Source organism: Pecten maximus, chromosome 6 (genome assembly GCF_902652985.1).
Source record: "Pecten maximus chromosome 6, xPecMax1.1, whole genome shotgun sequence".
In the NCBI taxonomy this organism is placed as follows: domain Eukaryota; kingdom Metazoa; phylum Mollusca; class Bivalvia; order Pectinida; family Pectinidae; genus Pecten; species Pecten maximus.
In genome coordinates this window covers 17,129,729-17,153,593 of record NC_047020.1, presented here as the reverse complement: position 1 = coordinate 17,153,593, position 23,865 = coordinate 17,129,729, and the positions used below count along the sequence as shown (strand labels likewise).

The following is a 23,865-nucleotide window of genomic DNA, read 5'->3' as shown; positions in this document are numbered from 1 at the left end:
ATGGAATGGGACGGAACCATCCATATGTTGTTCAGTGAGGTAGGCACCAACTACTACAAGGAGACCCCGCCTGAAAATGACCCTGGCTGTTTGTGTGAGAGAAACACAGTAAACAAACAGTAGTAATATTGTAAAGAGTTGGATCTTTCAACAGGCAGGGATGGTATAATGATTTTAGAGATATTGAACAAACAATGGTTTTAATCCAGACAGTCTGATAAGTGACTTCAGCACCAATACTAAATCCCTATGGTAATACAAGAGGCCCATGGGGCCTGTATCGCTCACCTGGTTGGATTTGACCAAATGTCAAAATAATGTTCATGTTCAATTCCTTTTGTTTGTTAACCTCAAACAATGCTATTTATGGTTATAGCATGGGGATCCCAACTGCTTTAAAGAAATAATGAAGTCCAGACTCTCTGAGTTTACAACATGCATTTATAACTTACCTCTATTTCCCCATTAGGCCCCGCCCCTTTGGCCCCTTGGGGGTCAGAGTCACCATTTATGCAAAATCTATTCCCCATCCCCAAAGGATGTTTCTGACCAAATTGGGCTCAAATCCATTCATAACTTTATGACTAGTAGCGATTTAAAGGAATTGCCTCAATTTCCCCTATTGGGCCCCAGCCCTCAGGCCCCTTGGGGGTCAGAGTCACCATTTATGCAAAATCTGTTCCCCTTCCCCCAAAGGATGTTTCTGACCAAATTGGGTTCAAATCCATTCATAACTTTATGACTAGTAGCAATTTGAAGGAATTACCTCTATTTCCCCATTAGGCCCCGCCCCTTTGGCCCCTTGGGGGTCAGAGTCACCATTTATGCAAAATCTGTTCCCCTCCCCCAAAGGATGTTTCTGACCAAATTGGGTTCAAATCCATTCATAACTTTATGACTAGTAGCGATTTGAAGGAATTACCTCTATTTCCCCATTAGGCCCCGCCCCTTTGGCCCCTTGGGGGTCAGAGTCACCATTTATGCAAAATCTGTTCCCCTTCCCCAAAGGATGTTTCTGACCAAATTGGGCTCAAATCCATTCATAACTTTATGACTAGTAGCGATTTAAAGGAATTGCCTTAATTTCCCCTATTGGGCCCTGCCCCTCAGGCCCCTTGGGGGTCAGAGTCACCATTTATGCAAAATCTGATCCCCTTCCCCGAAGGATGTTTCTGACCAAATTGGGTTCAAATCCATTCATAACTTTATGACTAGTAGCGATTTGAAGAAATTACCTCTATTTCCCCATTAGGCCCCGCCCCTTTGGCCCCTTGGGGGTCAGAGTCACCATTTATGCAATATCTGTTCCCCTTCCCCAAAGGATGTTTCTGACCAAATTGGGTTCAAATCCATTCATAACTTTATGACTAGTAGCGATTTAAAGGTATTGCCTTAATTTCCCCTATTGGGCCCTGCCCCTCAGGCCCCTTTGGGGTCAAAGTCACCATTTATGCAAAATCTGTTCCCCTTCCCCAAAGGATGTTTCTGACCAAATTGGGCTCAAATCCATTCATAACTTTATGACTAGTAGCGATTTAAAGGAATTGCCTTAATTTCCCCTATTGGGCCCTGCCCCTCAGGCCCCTTGGGGATCAGAGTAACCATTTATGCAAAATCTGATCCCCTTCCCCGAAGGATGTTTCTGACCAAATTGGGTTCAAATCCATTCATAACTTTATGACTAGTAGCGATTTGAAGAAATTACCTCTATTTCCCCATTAGGCCCCGCCCCTTTGGCCCCTTGGGGGTCAGAGTCACCATTTATGCAATATCTGTTCCCCTTCCCCAAAGGATGTTTCTGACCAAATTGGGTTCAAATCCATTCATAACTTTATGACTAGTAGCGATTTAAAGGAATTGCCTTAATTTCCCCTATTGGGCCCTGCCCCTCAGGCCCCTTTGGGGTCAAAGTCACCATTTATGCAAAATCTGATCCCCTTCCCCGAAGGATGTTTCTGACCAAATTGGGTTCAAATCCATTCATAACTTTATGACAAGTAGCGATTTGAAGGAATGACCTCTATTTCCCCATTAGGCCCCGCCCCTTTTGCCCCTTGGGGGTCAGAGTAACCATTTATGCAAAATCTGTTCCCCTTCCCCAAAGGATGTTTCTGACCAAATCGGGTTCAAATCCATTCATAACTTTATGACTAGTAGCGATTTGAAGGAATTACCTCTATTTCCCCTATTAGGCCCCGCCCCTTTGGCCCCTTGGGGGTCAGAGTCACCATTTATGCAAAATCTATTCCCCTTCCCCAAAGGATGTTTCTGACCAAATTGGGTTCAAATCCATTCATAACTTTATGACTAGTAGCGATTTAAAGGAATTGCCTCAATTTCCCCTATTGGGCCCTGCCCCTCAGGCCCCTTGGGGGTCAGAGTCACCATTTATGCAAAATCTGATCCCCTTCTGCCAAGGATGTTTCTGACCAAATTTGGTCAAAATCCAATAAGAACTTTATGACAAGTAGCGATTTGAAGCAAATGTTGACGGACGGACGACGGACGCCGGACGCCGGACGCTGCACTATGGCATAAGCTCACCGGACCTTCGGTCCAGGTGAGCTAAAAAACAATTAAGATCAAGTAAGTTTTACAGTTTATTTCATTTTGAATGAAATAGATAACAGAGCATAGTGGCCTTGACTGCTATTGGCTGAGCAGGTAGGCAGCAAACTTCTCTACAATATAAACCAATCTCTAACTCTTAATGACAGCTTATTCTGGTGGGTATCTCAGAATTGTGAAATTCAGAAAACATACTTTTATAACGTACTAGTTTTAAACTCTGATTAACACTCAATATATATATATATATATATATAGCTATAGTGCTAAATCCTGATGACCAATGGGCCTATCACGAATTAATAAGTGGATAACTATATAGTGTTAAATCGCCAAAAAAGAAATATGCTGTTGAGTTAAAGTGTTAATTTAATAACAAATCCAGATTGGTTTATATTGTCGACACAAGGATTCCAGTAGATGTCTACTAGTACCCACAAACATACATCTACATAGATACATATATATATATACAATTTGTATATATATGCCAATAGGAATTACCGTAAAGATGCTTGAATTTTGAAGGATTAATTACGCATTAAAACATACAAATTAACAGGTAAATGATAAATCATTCAATTGTGACAATTAAAAAACAAAAACAGCAAAATCTTAAGATAAAAGGACTATATATATGATTATCAGTGATTAAAAAATACAATTTAAACCATCCAAATTCAAGGGTATTTACGGTACAAAATGACTAGCTTTCATGGAATAATTATCAAACTCAACATATTTCAAAGCAACAAATAACATACTTAGTACAACTGTACCAATACAATGGAATATCAACCCCCTGTACAACCCCTGTCACAATCCCAGATGTCTGTACTACCCCCAGTCACAATCCCAGATCATTTGTACTACCCCCAGTCACAATCCCAGATCATCTTCTGTACTAACCATTCACAATCCCAAATCATCTTCTGTACTCCCCCCCCCCCCCCCCCCCCCAGTCACAATCCCACATGTCTGTACTACCCCCAGTCACAATCCCACATGTCTGTACTACCCCCAGTCACAATCCCAGATCATCTTCTGTACTACCCCCAGTCACAATCCCACATGTCTGTACTACCCCCAGTCACAATCCCACATGTCTGTACTACCCCCAGTCACAATCCCACATGTCTGTACTACCCCCAGTCACAATCCCACATGTCTGTACTACCCCCAGTCACAATCCCAGATCATCTTCTGTACTACCCCCAGTCACAATCCCAGATCATCTGTACTAACCCCAGTCACAATCCCAGATCATCTTCTGTACTACCCAGTTACAATCCCAAATCATCTTCTGTACTACCCAGTCATAATCCCAGATCATCTTCTGTACTACCCAGTCACAATCCCAGATCATCTGTACTACCCAGTCACAATCCCAGATCATCATCTGTACTACCCAGTCACAATCCCAGATCATCTTCTGTACTACCCCCCAGTCACAATCCCAAATCATCTTCTGTACTACCCCCCAGTCACAATCCCAAATCATCGTCTGTACTACCCCCAGTCACAATCCCAGATAATCTTCTGTACTACCCCCCAGTCACAATCCCAGATCATCTGTACTACCCAGTCACAATCCCAAATCATCTGTACTACCCAGTCACAATCCCAGATCATCTGTACTACCCAGTCACAATCCCAGATCATCTTCTGTACTACCCCCCAGTCACAATCCCAAATCATCTTCTGTACTACCCCCCAGTCACAATCCCAGATCATCTTCTGTACTACCCCCCAGTCACAATCCCAGATCATCTTCTGTACTACCCCCAGTCACAATCCCAAATCATCTTCTGTACTACCCAGTCACAATCCCAGATCACCATCTGTACTACCCCCAGTCACAATCCCAGATCATCTTCTGTACTACCCCCCAGTCACAATCCCAGATCATCATCTGTCCTACCCAGTCACAATCCCAAATCATCTTCTGTACCCCCCAGTCACAATCCCAAATCATTGTCTGTCCTACCCAGTCACGATGTCTGTACTACCCCCAGTCACAATCCCAAATCATTGTCTGTCCTACCCAGTCACGATGTCTGTACTACCCCCAGTCACAATCCCAAATCATCTTCTGTACCCCCCAGTCACAATCCCAAATCGTCTTCTGTACCCCCCACTCACAATCCCAAATCATCGTCTGTCCTACCCAGTCATAATCCCAAATCATCTTCTGTAATACCCAGTCACAATCCCAGATCATGATCTGTCCTACCCCCCAGTCACAATCCCAGATCATCTGTACTACCAAGTCACAATCCCAAATCATCTTCAGTACTACCCCCCAGTCACAATCCCAGATCATCTGTACTACCCCCCCCCCCCCCCCCCCCCCCCAGTCACAATCCCAAATCATCGTCTGTCCTTCCCAGTCACAATCCCAGATCATCATCTGTACTACCCCCAGTCATAATCCCAGATCATCTTCTGTACTACCCCCCAGTCACAATCCCAGATCATCTTCTGTACTACCCCCCAGTCACAATCCCAGATCACCATCTGTACTACCCCCAGTCACAATCCCAGATCATCTTCTGTACTACCCCCCAGTCACAATCCCAGATCATCATCTGTCCTACCCAGTCACAATCCCAAATCATCTTCTGTACCCCCCAGTCACAATCCCAAATCATTGTCTGTCCTACCCAGTCACGATGTCTGTACTACCCCCAGTCACAATCCCAAATCATTGTCTGTCCTACCCAGTCACGATGTCTGTACTACCCCCAGTCACAATCCCAAATCATCTTCTGTACCCCCCAGTCACAATCCCAAATCGTCTTCTGTACCCCCCACTCACAATCCCAAATCATCGTCTGTCCTACCAAGTCATAATCCCAAATCATCTTCTGTAATACCCAGTCACAATCCCAGATCATCATCTGTCCTACCCAGTCACAATCCAAGATCACCATCTGGAAATCAATCCTCAAATTTAAGAGTGACAAGATTATAAACTTAATCTACAGATTATGAGAAACAATGAGGGGTTATACGATCTGATAATTTATACGACCACTTTTTTTTATTTTAGATATGTAAATAGTCTTAATAGTTGCCAAAAAACATGACCACATACTTCAGCATGTATCTTACTAAACAGCATCAACCTCTCAAAAACATTTTGTTTTTATCTTAATTTTGATTTCTGTTTTCACTTACAATTGTTTTCAATAGAATTTCTTCGATGTCATTATTTCTGAAATCATTTTAACTTTGTTTACTCTTGTCAAATTGAAGTAAGTTCGCCTGATTCACTTAAACATGTACAAGAGTTTGAATGCTGTATCATAAACTTAACTTTTCTAATAATAAAGATATAGCACATGTGTAGATCTAATCTAAGTCCCCAGATATAGCTTTCAGATTAGTAATAAATTTCAATAAACATTCAAGAAACATAAGATATATTCTAATTGTGATTTTATTTACTGCATATCCAATTATTAAGTAATTCTAATTATATGCTTAAATTGTTTTCTTTCAGTCCAAACTGGCATCAATAACTACTCTCATTTACCTATACATGTATCTAAATATAGTTATCAGCATTTTGTAAAGTCAAAAACATTTCCATAATTAACTACCTAGAATATTAGGTCTATGATTTGTTTGAATATCAAACAAAAAATGGTCTGCATCCACTATGTGAATTCCTTAAAGGTTCTGAAAGGTTCTAACACAACATTAGCTCATCAGACATTGCTGTTTTACATCCAGGACTTATTATTACCACAAGAAAACATCTGAAGCCTGTACATGGTAGCTTAGACAGGTTCAACAAGTTAATGTTGTCATGTATGTGTATCAAAATCTATGGCCACTTGACAATGTGTGGTCGGGTGGCACAGTGGTAACACACTTATTGCCGTTCACTTAGGCGGCCTGGGTTCAATTCCCTGTTTGGACCTGAAAAGGTAGGTCACCTGCCAGATCATATGGATTTTCCTCGGTACTACAATAAGACCTCTCCTGCACTGCCATCAGGGCCAACAACAGTAATATAAGTTAATATAACTATGTTTCGAAATTGTAGTTAAATAGATAAATTCTACGTTTTGCTTACACTTTACAAATTGTCAGACTCAAGCATACCTGTACACCTACCAAATCAGGGACTACTTTTATACAGTAAATGTCTGGTATGAAAGGTTACTGTAGATTTTACCATACAATCGAGTACACTTCCAATGTATTGTCTTACATCTTTTGTTATACAGCCTTAACACTGACATTTCTCTGTATTTTTTCTACAAACTTGTGCCAGACACCCTTCCTTTGATTTACTACCCTACACTACCAAGCTTACAGAATTTACAGCCAGTTAATCTATAAAATTGTATGAAATGTAGTTTGCAATGTACGAAAACAAATTTTTGGGGAATTGTATAAAATGAAACACTGGAACATTTACTGATGATAATATTCTCTGATCAGATCTGAATAACATTAATATATGTATACATACACTGGGACGTAGACGTAGCACTTCCTACACAGCCACCTGTACCACAACACAGTGCCACAGGGACTAAAACATGTACTGTTTAGAAATAACAACATTGGTAATCACAGTTACTGTATGTATAAGTATTTACATGCATACCTTATACAGGCATTACTTAGCAGCAGTTATACACAAACACCACATAATATCCAGCGTGGCCTAGATCCGTCGTATTTCAGTCCAGATCATATAAATCTCTATAAATTGAAGCCTATTTGGGATGTAAATAGTAAAAGCAAAAGCCAGTTGGTCAGTAATGTTCATCAAATCAAAAACCATTATTTTTATTTCAACTGAAATAAGAATTCTTTCAACGACTCTACATATATGTGTATTTCTTTAAACTAAAATATGTTACAAGAAATAATAAATTATATTCTAACTAATACATTCTACAAAACTGTTAAATCATGTCATCTTTTTCCAAATACTTCTGATTTTTATGATATATACACTTACTTATCAAAATCAGATTAATACTGCAGTTTCTCACAAATATTGCACCAAAAGTTATCTGAGTTACTCCCCTTAGACCATACAGAACTCATTTGTGTCCAAACAATATACAAAATGGATTGCATAGCACTATGACACCAGCTGCGATGAATGATATAGAGCACCAGTATGGGTTTGCCTTTCAATCCATAATGAATGACCCGACATTTTATCTTCCTTTCCCAAGTCTACTACAGTTTACAGCCTGAATATTTTTTTCTAATTTTACAAACATGAAGAAAGAAATTTCAACATATGCAAGTAAGCTGTAACAGACTTGGAGTAAATGCCAGGATCAGAAAAAGCCATGCTTATTTTTCACTGTACAAAGTCTACATCAGACAATCACAAAATTATCAACAATAAAAGGGGCGTTTGATATTATCCGACTACATATAAATGCACAGTGTCTTTGAACATGGTTTTCCTAATATAATCTCCAGTCAGAAGATAAGGTAGCACATTGTTCTGTACAACCATCAAAGCATCCTCTAATACGCCTCGTCATATCTTTATCATACTCATTGCACAAAGACTGCATCTGGTGGAAAAGCTGAAGCAATGTACCAACAAATACACTTAATGGAGGGCACTATCTGGAACGTCTGTGGCAGTAATCCACTTTTACTGCTTGATAACGAGACTTCCTCCGAGTCTATCTCAGCCAATATGTGGACACATATATGCTTCAGAATAATGTCTGTATCAGAAAACTCATCTGCTACATGTGATATCCACGTTTTTACAGTCATAATGATAGATTTCTCCACGGAAATGTTGGCATAAAATTTCAGTTCTGTCGAGTCAGTTACACACAGATTGGCAGCAGAATCTCATGTAACAGAGAAAAAACACAATTCTGCATATGTCCGTAATAGGTCCATCGATTTACTGTCTTCTGTATTTTCAGACTATGTATTGCACAAGAACCAGATATTCCATCGACATAGAGCACTCAACAGTAAGCACTGGGTAATTCCATTTGTGACCTAGTCTGAGATGTCATGGACGACTATAACAATCCGATTTCCCAGGGTTCATCCTCGTAAATCCTGAGAATCCCAAGGCCACAGACCAAATTATCCCTCTGCTGTGATGCAGGTCCCCTACCTTTCTCTTACACAAATCCCTGTACAGCCATCAAATCACATCAGATCCTTGTTCTCAGCCATTTTTCTGTATAAAAAAAAAACGACAAAAGCTCATGTTACATTCATTTAAAGATAATGCTAATCAAATCAGTCAATATCTTGGAAACTTCCTCTTTAAATCATTTTATTATGGGATTAGAAAAAAATATTTAGATCATCATTTATACAGTCTAGATATGATATGAGAGAGATATTATAAAAACATAATTTTTGGTTTTTATTTTTCGAATAGCTTAAAATCCCAGATCCACCCATAGGATATGTATACAGTAGAGTTAACCTTGTTAATGACTTGTGTACTAGGTATGCCCTGATATCAGTTTCTACCAATAAGTAACCATGTTGTCCTCCTATCTTTAGTTTTAAGTGTATATTATCAAACCTGATTTCTAAATCAATTTGGACCAAGAAAAAAAACTAAAATAAAATGACATGAAAATATCAGTTACGAAAAAAAAAACAGATGACAAAAAATATGACATGTGATATCAACACTTTCAGTGTAAGGGAAAACAAACAAGTTCAACTTTACTTTTAAGGTAAAGACTTATATTGCACATACTAATGTTCTACATGTCCATTGCATTTTTAGAGAAATCTTAAACATTTTGTTATCAACTCTTACCTGTACAGATGATATTGTGTATTGCTGTGCTAGTCACAAGGGGGTTTCCTTCTTCAGGGGAAGGCCATTAGGTCGCGGGGGACCCTTGTAGTTGTTACTTGGGACATTGTGCTCATTATTTATCAGTGAGCCATTCGTACCATTAATGATTTTGTCATTCCTTTCAAGAACCTTCTTAAACTGTCCATTCACTCCTTTGATTTTTGGATTTGTTACAATTCCATTTCGTTTTGGTTTTGTGTCTGGCGATCGCATTTCCAAAGCACTCTGTCCCATAATAGGCTGATCACATGTCATTGCGTTTTGTTTTAACCGTAGTTTTTCTAAATTGTTTTGAAAATGTGCATGATTAACAAGCCACACTGGTTCCTCGGATAAATCTGCGTTTGGATTTGTGATAATGTTTATGGTTGCCTTGATTTCCTTGTGTTTACAGTTGGGAAATTTGACGGGTGACGGTCCGAGAATGTTAAAATTTCTTTCCGTCACTGGTGAAAGTTTTTGTTCATTTCCTACGATTTTCTGAACCTCTGTGTTTGGTGACATTGGTGGTGACTGTACGGGACTCTGTGGCTCACTAACGGGTGATAGAACACGACTGATGGGACGTGTACGATGCCGCGCCATTGAACACTGCTGTAACTGTTGGGTGAAGGTCAAGCAGTCTCCATTTGTGGTGGTTGTTGCACCGCTTTGTGAACTCTGGTTTGTGGAGGATGTTAAATTACTGGAGGACTTGGAGGAGTTATTGGATGCATAAGACTTTCTCCTGTCGAATGTCGAGTCGGGAGAGTCCGAGGGTGAACTGTTAAGTTGGTTGCCATTGACTACAACCCCTACACCATTCACTGGCCCAGTAACACACGATGGCCGAGCATCATTACTAGATGCAGACGAACTGCTTCGACTTTTACTACTATTGGGAAGCACTGCACCAAATTCCTCTAGAATTTTACACACTTTGGAATGTCCACTCTTTAGCGAAACCCTTACTGGTGTCCTCCCGAACTGATCAGCATGGTTTGGGTTGGCCTTGTACGTGAGAAGAACCTTTACCACAGTTTCGTGTCCCTCTTGAGCTGCGATACACAATGCTGTGGCTCCCTGGTTACAGGTGTGGTCCACGGATGCTCCCCTCTCCAGTAGTAACTGGACAATGTTATCATGACCTTGCCATGCAGCCGACTGTAAAGCCGTTCTCTGATCATTGTCTACAGCATTCACATTTGCGTTGTATCGCAACAAGAGTTCTACGACCTCAAAATGACCTTGCCATGCAGCCACATGTAAAGCTGTGCGTCCTTCAAGATCTGTACATTCTACTTCAACTCCCATTTCTAAAATAAAGGCAACCATGTCTACTTTGTTTTCAAGAGCCAGGATGTAGAGCGTTGATCTGCCATCTGCATCCTTGTAGCTGATGTTGGTTCCCATGGAGATGAGATATCGAGCCACTTCCTTGTGGCCTTCAAATGCTGCAACTCTAAATGCAGTCTTTCCGTCATGTGATCGGTGATCGGTGGCAGAGCCATGCTGGACAACACAAGTGACCACTCCCAGATGACCTTCTTGAGCGGCCAAAATAAGAGGATGCCGACCATCATTATCTGTTTCGTTGACACGAGCACAGTGGTTAATGAGAGTCTCGCAAACCTGTAAGTATACAAACACAACAAAATATTAATTATAGCTACAAAGTTCAGATAGTAGCAGTCACAAGGTGGTTAAGATAATATCTATATGGATTTGTTTTTCTTTTTACACACACAGGCACATTGATATTGTGTTGGTTTGTTTTTGTTTAAGGTCCTATTAACAGCCAGGACCATTTAAGGAGGTGCCAGGGTTTGGAGGTGGAGGAAAGTCGAACTACCTGGCCTACAGTCAGTACCTGGCAACTCAACCCCCCCCCCCTCTTCCCTAGGTTTCGAACTCGCAACCCAGAGGTGGAGGGCTAGTGATAAAGTGTTGGGACACCACACTCGGCCACCGTGGCCCCAATTGACATTGTTATCACACCAATTAAGTTACCACTACTAAATCTACTTGCCAACAAAATACTTTATAAATGTTTTAATATCTTTTAAAAATATTTGTAAACATTGTCAAGGTTTACAATTTCTAAATTTATTTAAGAATATATTATAAACAAAATATTTAAACTATGATAAAACATAAGATCGTTAATCCCTCCATATGTGTATAAGGTTCTGTAATGCAAATCAATACATCAATAACTGAAGGTAAGTAGTACTTATAGGCTGGCCATGTACCTACTAGTACTAATACAATACACAATACCCTCAGGTGAAAGTACTTACGGAGTCGAGTGTGAAATATACCTACTGATTGAGGTTACGCTCAAAGGAGCGACAGAACAAGGTGTGATAATATTGATCAACATTCCGGAAAAGTTTACTCAATTATATCACAGTAATTGACAATGTTTTGACTTGATAAGCATTCCATACAGGTACATGTCATCATAATACTTCATCAATGAACTCGTCAAACAAGATTTAAATACCATTTTACAACTGAAAATTGGTCATTCATGTATAAACGTTGGAATTTAGTCCCCAAATTAAATATCAACATGATATTTACTACATAATGTCCAACATAACTCTGGACACCTATACAATAGACTATCTACCAGCCTCTAAATTGTTATCCAATTAAATATGCCCAGGTCAATACTCAGATACTAGATTATCACCCCCTAGTTTGAAACAATATTAAACAGAGCTCTAAAAGATCAAAACTACACGTATCATAATTTCAGTATTCTAGAGATTTTATACTTAATACATTTACCTAAAGTATTTGCATTTGGAATTTAATAAAGAGTTATTGCCCTTGACAGACTCTGGAATATAACTGGCAAATTGTATCACTTATCTGAACAGATTATCAGGAAAGAAGTTTACAGGAAAAAGGGAACTTTTCCCAGACATCTATATAATGGAACTGGAGTATCTATGTAAGAGTATTTAAGTAGGTACTTGACTACTCTGATCTAGGTTTTGTGTATCGTCCATGTAAGGATTTAAATCCTTGACCTTTAGTTGCGACAGATTTTTCCACATTCATTAATACTTTTGGAGAGTTCTTACAAAAAGCCTACAATCCTAAGGAGTTGGTTTTGTGTCTGACATGTAAGGCTATGACTTGTGACTTTAATCCCCTCCTCAGATAGACATCATCTTAATCCTCTAGAACACTTGAGATGGCTCTACCTCTTGAATAGAGTATGTTTGTCAATACTTTGGTCCTAAACATTAACAGCCTGTGTACAACTATATTATAAGACTTTGAAATAATACAGTTTTAGGTATTACTGAACTCTTTTTTTTCCTTTCTTTTTTTTCATTAAAACAATTTTTATAACTTACATATGTGAAGCAGAATCAGGAAGCAAACAATGATCTAAGCTTGGCCTTATACTGTCTACAACTGGCCTGTCACAAAATTCATGTCCAAACTGGACAGCATTATCACCTAGAAAGTCCTGGTCAACCCTGATAACTGTCGGCCCTTACTATTGCCCAGGAAAGGGTCAACATTTGACTTCTCCCGTGACAACTTTATCACCCTCTCCACAAAGTCTTTCTCTGTAACAGCCTAGGGCTGAATTTGACCTGGAATATCTGTACTCTGAATCAACAAGGGACCTGTATAACCTTTGACCTCCTCACCTGTCCAGTTTGAGCCACAGGAAGTTATACCAGACAGTTAGACTGTGTGACGTACCTGACTATTTAGAAAATTCATAAGACAAGCTATCATTCAAGATAATGGACATGTTTCCAAATCATCACTATCTATACTTCCCAGCAGGTATCTAATATTTTAATTAATATTTTCCAAAAGCCCCTATTTCCAGATTTGACGGCTGGAATCCTTCATTAGGTAAATATAGACTATAATGATATGCATGCGCTCCATGTTCCCTGGTCAGAGTGGGATGTCCCTATAGACTATAATGATATGCTCCATGTTCCCTGGTCAGAGTGGGATGTCCCTATAGACTATAATGATATGCTCCATGTTCCCTGGTCAGAGTGGGATGTCCCTATAGACTATAATGATATGCTCCATGTTCCCTGGTCAGAGTGGGATGTCCCTATAGATTATAATGATATGCTCCATGTTCCCTGGTCAGAGTGGGATGTCCCTATAGATTATAATGATATGCTCCATGTTCCCTGGTCAGAGTGGGATGTCCCTATAGACTATAATGATATGCTCCATGTTCCCTGGTCAGAGTGGGATGTCCCTATAGACTATAATGATATGCTCCATGTTCCCTGGTCAGAGTGGGATGTCCCTATAGACTATAATGATATGCTCCATGTTCCCTGGTCAGAGTGGGATGTCCCTATAGATTATAATGATATGCTCCATGTTCCCTGGTCAGAGTGGGATGTCCCTATAGATTATAATGATATGCTCCATGTTCCCTGGTCAGAGTGGGATGTCCCTATAGACTATAATGGTATACTCCATGTTCCCTGATCAGAGTGGGATGTCCCAAGTCAGAGTTGTATACCTACTAGTAAGATGTCAGATTACCCCTAGTCTAATGCTACTCATGTTTGGCACAACAAGTGTCAAAATAGCTCTAACTCCAAACCATAAACCCACAATAACACTAACAAGGTCACACCACAAAACTATAAACCCACAATACCACTCACAAGGTCACACCACAAATCATGCTGTAGACAATGGTGGGTCAATTTAATAACATAAGCTTAACATAAATACACACTAAGTACACAGATACACCTTGTTTTGGTATACTATGATATACAAATATTGAATTGATACTGTCCAGTGAACAAGATTAATACATAAATAATAACATATTGAATTTATACCGTCCAGTCAACCAGATTAATACCTAAATAATAAAGTCTTCCTGTTATGGGACATGCCAATGACAGAAGGATCAGCTGGGAACAGCTCAGTCATAAAAACAACTGCATATCGTCCCGCAACAGTTCAGTCATTTAACAACAAACATATAAATCCATCAATTGAGATTTTTAGGATTTCCTCTTCTAGCACTTCCACTTTATTTTGGATAGTGGTATATTTTTGAAGTAATTAAGATGAGAGCTGTTAACTCGTTCTCCACTTTTGTCTCACTGTCTCTCATCTTTTTTATGTATTGTATATAATATGTACCCATGGGACGTTAGGCCTAAAATCAATAAATTGAATATCTTTTCTGCTATACTTGCAACTTATTATTGTTTTAGTCAAATTACAAAATTTTGGAAGTCTGCTGTTGCACCTTGATAACAGTAAAGATCACATCCTCGATACTCCTGGGTTACGTTCTCGATACTACATGGGTTACGTCCTCGATACTCCAAGGGTATAGGTCTTTGATACTCCAGGGGTTCGGTCCTCGATACTCCAGGGGTATAGGTCTTTGATACTCCAGGGGTATAGGTCTTTGATACTCCAGGGGTATAGGTCTTTGATACTCCAGGGGTTAGGTCCTCGATACTCCAGGGGTTAGGTCCTCGATACTCCAGGGGTAACATAACTCATATAGCCAGAGTATCAAGGATGTATGGGTCAATGACCTGTCTGACCTCCATTGCTAAGAGGAACCTTTTCTATAGCTGTCTTAAAATGATGTAAATATTTCTCAACAGACAGATGCTCTAGGACTAGCCAAATAAAAGTAATGCAAGAAAAAATGTTTCAAATTCAGCAACCCTGTATACCTCAAATGTGAATATGTAAATCTGTGTAAAACATTGCCACCCTATATATTTATACAGTACCGTAGCTATTTCAATATTTATTTGGAAGATTTGTGTTAAAGATGGAAACAGGATTAATTTTCATCAGCTAATGGACCACCATGTTAGGGTTAATATCTGACAGTCACCAGTGGTACAATAAAGGTGCCCTAGAGACACTTTCACAGCAATATAATCCAAACTTCTGGTAAACAGGCTTTCTACTAATGAGTAATGGACCGACTACCATAACTAAGACCATCTTGACCTCTGACCATTGGCCATAATTGACCAATTTGTCCATTACTGCAGGTGTGTATTACTATCTCACCTTTATAGCCATCTTTTTATTGCTAACACTAAAAATCAAATTACCTGGTAGTAAATTACTGCCTGTGTAACTCCAGTACAGCCCTGGAGATAGTCCAGGGAACTAGCACATCAAACTACTGTAAAATCACAGTAGAATGTTAACCACACATTCAGGGGATCCTCTGAATACCTCTCCAAGTCATCCATCCTCAGTGACCTACATACTGTTTTGTTACACAATCACAAACTGACTAGGATTCAATTCAAATTCATTATTAACAAATTTTAGCTGACATGGGTTAACTAAAATTCATTATTAACGAATTTTAGCTGACATGGGGTAACTAAAGATACCGAACTGGTTTCCCTTGATCAGAAATGATGACATGATACTGTAGTTATCTCCCCTGACCAAAAGATATTAAAGTTACCTCCCTTGACCAGATTAAGAAGTGGTCTGCTTTGACCAGCAACTGGCAAGATATCATAGTGCCCCACTATGATAACCAGAAACAATACTATGTACAAATTACTGCCAATCATAGTCAGCATCAGTCAGGCCTGGCAAGGTTTTACAAATACACCACATCTCTCCAGAAAATAAATACACTTATCTCTGCCAAAAGTCTAATCTACCACTACATGAGTAAACTACTGGTAGTTAATATATCACTTGACTTTCATTCTCCATATTATATTGTTGGCAGTCACCGATCCTGTGTTTACATGTCCACGTATCAGTTACTACAAATAACACTAGTATGGACTATATAAGTAATCTGTTGTTATGAGTATTCCTCATTATAATATTCAGTTTTTATATTGGTATCAACAAAGATCACACAAAAAATTGCTAAACATTTTTTTTTCTCAAAGAGAAGAGGATGAAACTTGTGTTCCCACTATAAAACAAGAGGCTGAAAGGATTATGACAATTTAAGTTAAAAATCTCTTAAATAGACATGAAAAATCTTCATTAAGACTTATAGTGATTTTATCTTTGTCTGCATTAGTAAGTCAACTGTGATGAGAAAACCGGTCAAATATGCTGAGAAGTATGTCATCATGTGCCAAACCCTCAGGCTCAGCTAGGCCTGTGTACAATACATCAGAAGAGGAGGAATGCAGACACAGACTTAAAACAGCCAAATAGGATTAACTTCTCACCAAACTTAACCCAAGTTATGTCCTTAATATATATACATGTATTTACATGTAAATAATAACAAAGATCAAAAGTGCCTTCAACACTAAAAGACAGATATAACAAAACAAATACAAATATGAAAATAAAATGCATCAAAACAGATTCTTTCTGATAATTACAAATTAACTGTCAGTCCCTAATTTTAGAGTTTTAGTGACTGAAGCATAACTAGTATGGATTTCTTGTTGTTATACATTGGAAAGGAAGCACACAAGTGGCGCAATAATTTGATGTTAAAAGCAATTGTTCTTTTGAGGTATATCAGAGCTGTGCAATAGCTTCAGGAAAACTGTTTCTTCAATAATTGAAGGAGGTATATATATATGGCACCACAGATCTCCGTTCCTTAACATGTAAAATTTATGACACTTCTTACCAGCAAAATACTGAAACAACTAAGAATGAATTTTGTTTACTGTTTTGGCACTGACAGCTTGAACTGACTTTAACTGATGGTAGTAATAGACTTGTAGGTTCAGGAATAATAACCATAATGTAATCATATGTTTTAGATAAAATATTATTGGAACCCTGTCTAAAACCATTCCATACCAAAGACAACATGTATTATTATTGTAATTGTATCTAATTCTACTGCTACACATACAAAATAACCTACTTCTGAACCAATTCTGTCTAAATCTGCCAGCGTGCCAGTTAACACGAGTATGTAACAAAGGCATAATAAACATCTGAACGGCAGTGATTTGTCTACAAGTAACTTAATTATCTACAACATTACAAGGAAGAATACTCACTACATAGATCAGCACCCATACTTGAACGATTTTTTCTGTCTGTACCATATATACAACTCAGTATAGTTTATTGTAGAGCCAATCCATAGGCAGTTTCCACATAAACATCAGGCCAATTACTTCAGATGGGAGATAAGTGTATACAAAAACTGAATAATCACAATCATTGTGTCAGTCTTTATCTCACAACAACTTTATCCACTTTCAAAGATTTCAATCTATTTTCTGTTTGGAAATGAAACGTTGGAGATCTGTCAAAAAATTTCAGATTGTCTGACACTATTGTAGTTATCTCTCTTGATTTTACACCCATTATCATATAATATAGATACCTGTAGTGTTCCAGGATTGATCCATTATCATATACTATAGGTACCTGTAGTGTTCCAGGATTGATCCATTATCATATAATATACCTGTAATGTTCCAGGATTGATCCATTATCATATACTATAGGTACCCGTAGTGTTCCAGGATTGATCCATTATCATATAATATAGGTACCTGTAGTGTTCCAGGATTGATCCATTATCATATAATATAGGTACCCGTAGTGTTCCAGGATTGATCCATTATCATATAATATAGGTACCTGTAGTGTTCCAGGATTGATCCATTATCATATAATATAGGTACCTGTAGTGTTCCAGGATTGATCCATTATCATATAATATACCCGTAATGTTCCAGGATTGATCCATTATCATATAATATAGGTACCTGTAGTGTTCCAGGATTGATCCATTATCATATAATATACCCGTAATGTTCCAGGATTGATCCATTATCATATAATATACCCGTAATGTTCCAGGATTGATCCATTATCATATAATATACCCGTAATGTTCCAGGATTGATCCATTATCATATAATATACCCGTAATGTTCCAGGATTGATTTGAAGTCTTTTGTAAAGCTTTACAGATTGCATTGCAAGGTAACATAACCATGTATGTATCATAGAAATCAGCTAAACCTGTCATTAACATCTACTATAGCAGAAAGAATCAGTGATATGTGCTGTTTGTAGGAATCAGACAATCCTCAAACAATGGAGTGAAAAGCTGACTAAATCTCTGTTTTGTGATGTTACAGGAGTGAAAAGCTGACTAAATCCCTGTTTAGTGATGTTACAGGAGCGAAAAGCTGACTAAATCTCTGTTTTGTGATGTTACAGGAGTGAAACAGCTGACTAAATCTCTGTTTTGTGATGCTACAGGAGTGAAAAGCTGACTGAATCTCTGTTTTGTGGTGTTACAGGAGTGAAACAGCTGACTAAATCTCTGTTTTGTGATGTTACAGGAGTGAAAAGCTGACTAAATCTCTGTTTTGTGATGCTACAGGAGTGAAAAGCTGACTGAATCTCTGTTTTGTGGTGTTACAGGAGTGAAACAGCTGACTAAATCTCTGTTTTGTGATGTTACAGGAGTGAAAAGCTGACTAAATCCCTGTTTTGTGATGTTACAGGAGTGAAAAGCTGACTAAATCCCTGTTTTGTGATGCTACAGGAGTGAAACAGCTGACTAAATCTCTGTTTTGTGATGCTACAGGAGTGAAAAGCTGACTAAATCTTTCACTGTTAGATTCTTACCATGTTATATACCCATGGAGTCACAACTCCCCAAGTCTATGCCATAAATATTCTAGATTGTCTCAAGGACAGTTCCTGTACAATACAATTTAGTATAATGTATCTCAAGTCGTCACAAGTATACAAGAGGGACAACAATGATACACAGGTTTCCCATACAACTCACCACTAATCCTTGTTTCCCAATAAGCAAACTGCTGCCCTCATATCAAACCATACTAATGCTGCAGCCACAATCCCCAAGTTTTTAGCCACCATTTAGCCCCAATACCCAAACCATCTGACCTCTTATCCTGTTCCCCTAATATCCTGCCGATGTAATCCAGCTAACCAAATATCTAATCATCACTAATCCAATAACATCATCAGTGTTTACAGGAGCAAATGGTCCTTTATACTTTACACATCGGAACAATATATGGTTCACAATAATACTCGGTAAGTAAGAATTGAAAGTTGGCATGAAAACAAAACAGAGCAACATTTTATTATATCATCTGTGTACGTGTCGTCCAGTGTCTCAAATCTGTTATTATATCATCTGTGTATGTGTCTTAGTGTCTCAAATATGTTATTATACCATCTGTGTATGTGTCTTAGTGTGTCTCAAATCTGTTATTATATCATCTGTGTATGTGTCTTAGTGTCTCAAATATGTTATTATACCATCTGTGTATGTGTCTTAGTGTCACTAATCTGTTATTATACCATCTGTGTACGTGTCTTAGTGTCTCTAATCTGTCATTACATCATCTGTGTATGTGTCTTAGTGTCTCAAATCTGTTATTATATCATCTGTGTATGTGTCTTAGTGTCTCTAATCTGTTATTATATCATCTGTGTACGTGTCTTAGTGTCACTAATCTGTTATTATATCATCTGTGTACGTGTCTTAGTGTGTCTAATATGTTATTATATCATCTGTGTACGTGTCTTAGTGTCTCTAATCTGTTATTATATCATCTGTGTACGTGTCTTAGTGTCACTAATCTGTTATTATATCATCTGTGTATGTGTCTTAGTGTCTCTAATCTGTTATTATATCATCTGTGTACGTGTCTTAGTGTCACTAATCTGTTATTATATCATCTGTGTATGTGTCTTAGTGTCTCTAATCTGTTATTATATCATCTGTGTACGTGTCTTAGTGTCTCTAATCTGTTATTATATCATCTGTGTACGTGTCTTAGTGTCACTAATCTGTTATTATATCATCTGTGTATGTGTCTTAGTGTCTCTAATCTGTTATTATATCATCTGTGTACGTGTCTTAGTGTCACTAATCTGTTATTATATCATCTGTGTACGTGTCTTAGTGTCACTAATCTGTTATTATATCATCTGTGTACGTGTCTTAGTGTCTCTAATCTGTCATTATATCATCTGTGTATGTGTCTTAGTGTCACTAATCTGTTATTATATCATCTGTGTACGTGTCTTAGTGTCACTAATCTGTTATTATATCATCTGTGTACGTGTCTTAGTGTCTCTAATCTGTTATTATATCATCTGTGTACGTGTCTTAGTGTCTCAAATATGTTATTATATCATCTGTGTACGTGTCTTAGTGTCACTAATCTGTTATTATACCATCTGTGTATGTGTCTTAGTGTGTCTCAAATCTGTTATCATACCATCTGTGTACGTGTCTTAGTGTCTCTAATCTGTTATTATATCATCTGTGTACGTGTCTTAGTGTCTCAAATCTGTTATTATATCATCTGTGTATGTGTCTAAGTGTCTCAAATATGAAGTTTTGTAATACAATACACTTTATGAATAATGCAACATCATTATAAACAGTTAAATCATTAACAATAGGATTCTGGGATGATGTGGGATGCTGTCAAAATTTCTCTAGTATGACCTTGACCTACTTAATTCTATGAGGAATGCTGACACGGAAGATATCAACATTCTTATATCCTTTATAAACAGTCATTAGAAATATGAACAGGTGTCTCTACCTTTGTTGCCAACTGACAATGTACACAGAACCACAGGGAATGTACTCTACCTATTAGGATGCAGGTCATAACAGCTAGTAATAAAGTTAGGAGATTTGGCACTAACGCTTTGAGGGTGTCATGTTACACAGTAGTTTTACCACTATACGACCTCACAGTCTTCATGGTCTAATACAGAATACTGTTTTATAGCAAAATTCTACTAACTCAATTATTGATATTGGTATGCAGTATTTGCTTATGTGCTCTGCTATTATATAACTAAATATGTCTGACGATGAAAATCTTATTACCATTTGGTCAATTGATATATAACTCTTGAGATTATATACAAAGACCTTGTTCATAAAACATTTATTAGAACTGAGGAGAGTTGGCCAGGGCTTGTATCAGGTATCTCTATCTATGATATTAAACCATTGTGTATGCTGTGAAATGAATATCTGAATTTAATTGAATATGAAGTTGTAAAGCTGAAACACTCTGTCCAAACCCTGAGATACTGGGAGAGCATTATGGCTACACATGTAGCTCCGTGGACATGTAGCTCCGTGGTGTACTTTCAACACCAAATGTGGACTATTGTGTCCCTATATTTACTCTGTCCACAAGTCTTGTTTTCCTTGTCAATAATTTACGTCCTGGATTTGACCTTAACTCCATGATTAGGATATATATTTACATTTGATATCCTGTCTGTATATACGTCCAGCCTCCATTATCATTACTGGTATCAGACCAGACCAGGGTGATCACTCCGCTCATCATGTAAATACTGGGATGAGATTAGGCTCTGTTTACAGTCATAATAACTATACCAACAACACTGATATCAGGGCCCTGGGAACTTCATACTCATATCACCTAGCTTTATTTATTTTAGCATGTAAACAGCAGAGAATAAAAATATTGTTTCACAGTGGACGAATGCTTTGGAAAAGGAGCACTGGAATGATTCAGTCAGATGCAAAATTTGCCCTGGAAACCTGCACTAGAATCATATTTAGACATTTGCAAAGTTCCCCCAGGAAACAAGAACCAGAATGACTGTGATTGTTGCAAATGATCTAGACTCGAGCATTCTATTGACACTGTATATATACTTGTAACTATTTAGGTCACAATGAAATGCTTCCACAGTTCTCTTATTACACTTGACCTTCAAATAACATTCATCTGCAAAAACTGACAATTGACCTTCAAATTCTACATGAATACTAAGGTCAAACTTTTAGTTATGTCCCACGTAAAGTAAGCGATTATGTACCACATAAGAGATTCATACTTGAGTAATCTAGGAAGTATTGATAGTTTACTTCCTCCGAATTCATCATCACTTTTATCAAATACAATGTTACAAATAAAAATTTCCATTTTCCTGTCTGGCAATCTTTAATGAGTTTCATATATACATCCATACTACAATAAAACCAAGTCTGAGCCAACATTTTGATTTTTCAGCCCCTAAGTTTTTTGTAAGAATTGCTAAACAAAATCTAACACTAGATTATCTCCCCCTAGTTTGAAACTCTTAGAACCAGACATATCCTAGAGACCAAAATCATAAGCCCCAATATAATGTATAATTTCAATATTCTAGAGACAGGTGGCCATTCTAGGTACATATACAAACAAACGATAAGATACAAAACAAAATGTGGTGCTACAAAATCTTAATCTTAGAGGATTCTGAAAAGAAAGTATGAACACACTTTCTCTGTAATAAAAGGGAGCATCACTTACAGTCTTTCCTGTAAAACTACTCGTTCAGATAGGAAAAGCTATTAACTGAAATCAGTCCATTATCTCCTCAGGTTAAAGGCCTGTAATACCATGCCTCTTGGTATTACTTTTGAATATCTTGAATTAAATCTCTTGGCATTTTATTATAAATAAGTGTTACAGGAAACGTTGTCTAATCACCATTAATTGATTCAAACATTTTATGTTTGTCAAGACGGCTCTAAATTATCTTCTTTTGTGAACGTTTTTGCCAGATGTTGGCGTTTTATTCCTCACGGCCAATATGCTGAAGAAAAATCATTATATTTAAATGGCAATACAATTGAAAATCCTGCTCTATCCAAATAACAAATTATCACCTCCGACTCAAATACCACGACCTTCGACCCCAAGACAAACAGATCGAAGGTCACATGATTGTCACTATATCCAGAGATTACAATTATCAGGAAACAGTTATTGTTGAAATACAAAAATGTGCCTAGCTAAATGTAAATAAAACCTTCAGTGCCATTGTGAACCGATTCAATGGGGTTTGTCAGAGATTAATTGACAACTGTATCAAAAACACTTTAAACAATGTGTCATATCAATTCAGCTGTTATGATTTTGGTCATAAAACAAAATATATCATTCACTTGAAATGATTTTGTAAATCAAAACTTCTAAATCTTCAAATCTCACTCAGAGGAATTAAGATAATAAATGAAATAAAGTGTTACCCTGTTTCTATGGTGTGGTAAGTCCGATACTTAAACTGGTGACCTATATCTTGTTCATTCACACACAAAGCAAATAACAACAAAGACATTTTCACATCAGTGATAATTTCAAAACTATGTCACATAATTTTGAAATGGTATCTTTAATAAGATGGCAGTCAGCCAGGCTATTTCAGCTCATTTAACCCAAGGCCTAGAAACCCACATATCAAACCCTCTGTGTTAGACCCCTTACAGACAAATTCACCATGAGTACATGTAGTATTTGTCACAAAACATTGATGCATAGTCAGCATTTAGTCCACAATGTAGGTCATATCAACATTGTAGTTCTCTCAGCCTCCATACTGTTATTCATATACATGAACAGATATTTGACCCAAATCTTAAACAAAAGAGTATTATGATCCAAATCTATAAATAGAGCCAATACCAA

General features: G+C 37.8%; 2 protein-coding genes across 2 annotated transcripts in view; one reads left to right on the top strand and one right to left on the bottom strand.

The window, feature by feature from the left end:
• Window positions 1-3,573: 3,573 nt before the first annotated feature.
• Window positions 3,574-4,791, top strand: LOC117330068 (DNA-directed RNA polymerase II subunit RPB1-like). Its single transcript, XM_033888287.1, has one exon. It carries the CDS (start codon window positions 3,574-3,576, stop codon window positions 4,789-4,791), a length of 1,218 nt encoding a protein of 405 aa, XP_033744178.1.
• A 997-nt stretch (window positions 4,792-5,788) lies between these two features.
• LOC117329110 (ankyrin repeat domain-containing protein 50-like) overlaps window positions 5,789-23,865 on the bottom strand; it is a 47,302-nt gene continuing 29,225 nt past the window's right edge. The window contains exons 3-4 of the mRNA XM_033886843.1: window positions 9,365-11,017; window positions 5,789-8,764 (exon numbers count right to left, since the gene is read on the bottom strand). Coding sequence (XP_033742734.1) covers window positions 9,398-11,017 — 1,620 coding nt within the window. The 3' untranslated portion in view covers window positions 5,789-8,764; window positions 9,365-9,397. The remainder of the gene's footprint in view (window positions 8,765-9,364; window positions 11,018-23,865) is intronic.

What these genes read in the sequence shown, in the direction of transcription:
- LOC117330068 (XM_033888287.1), top strand. Translation starts at nt 3,574, where the DNA reads ATGTCTGTACTACCCCCAGTCACAATCCCAGATCATCTTCTGTACTAC.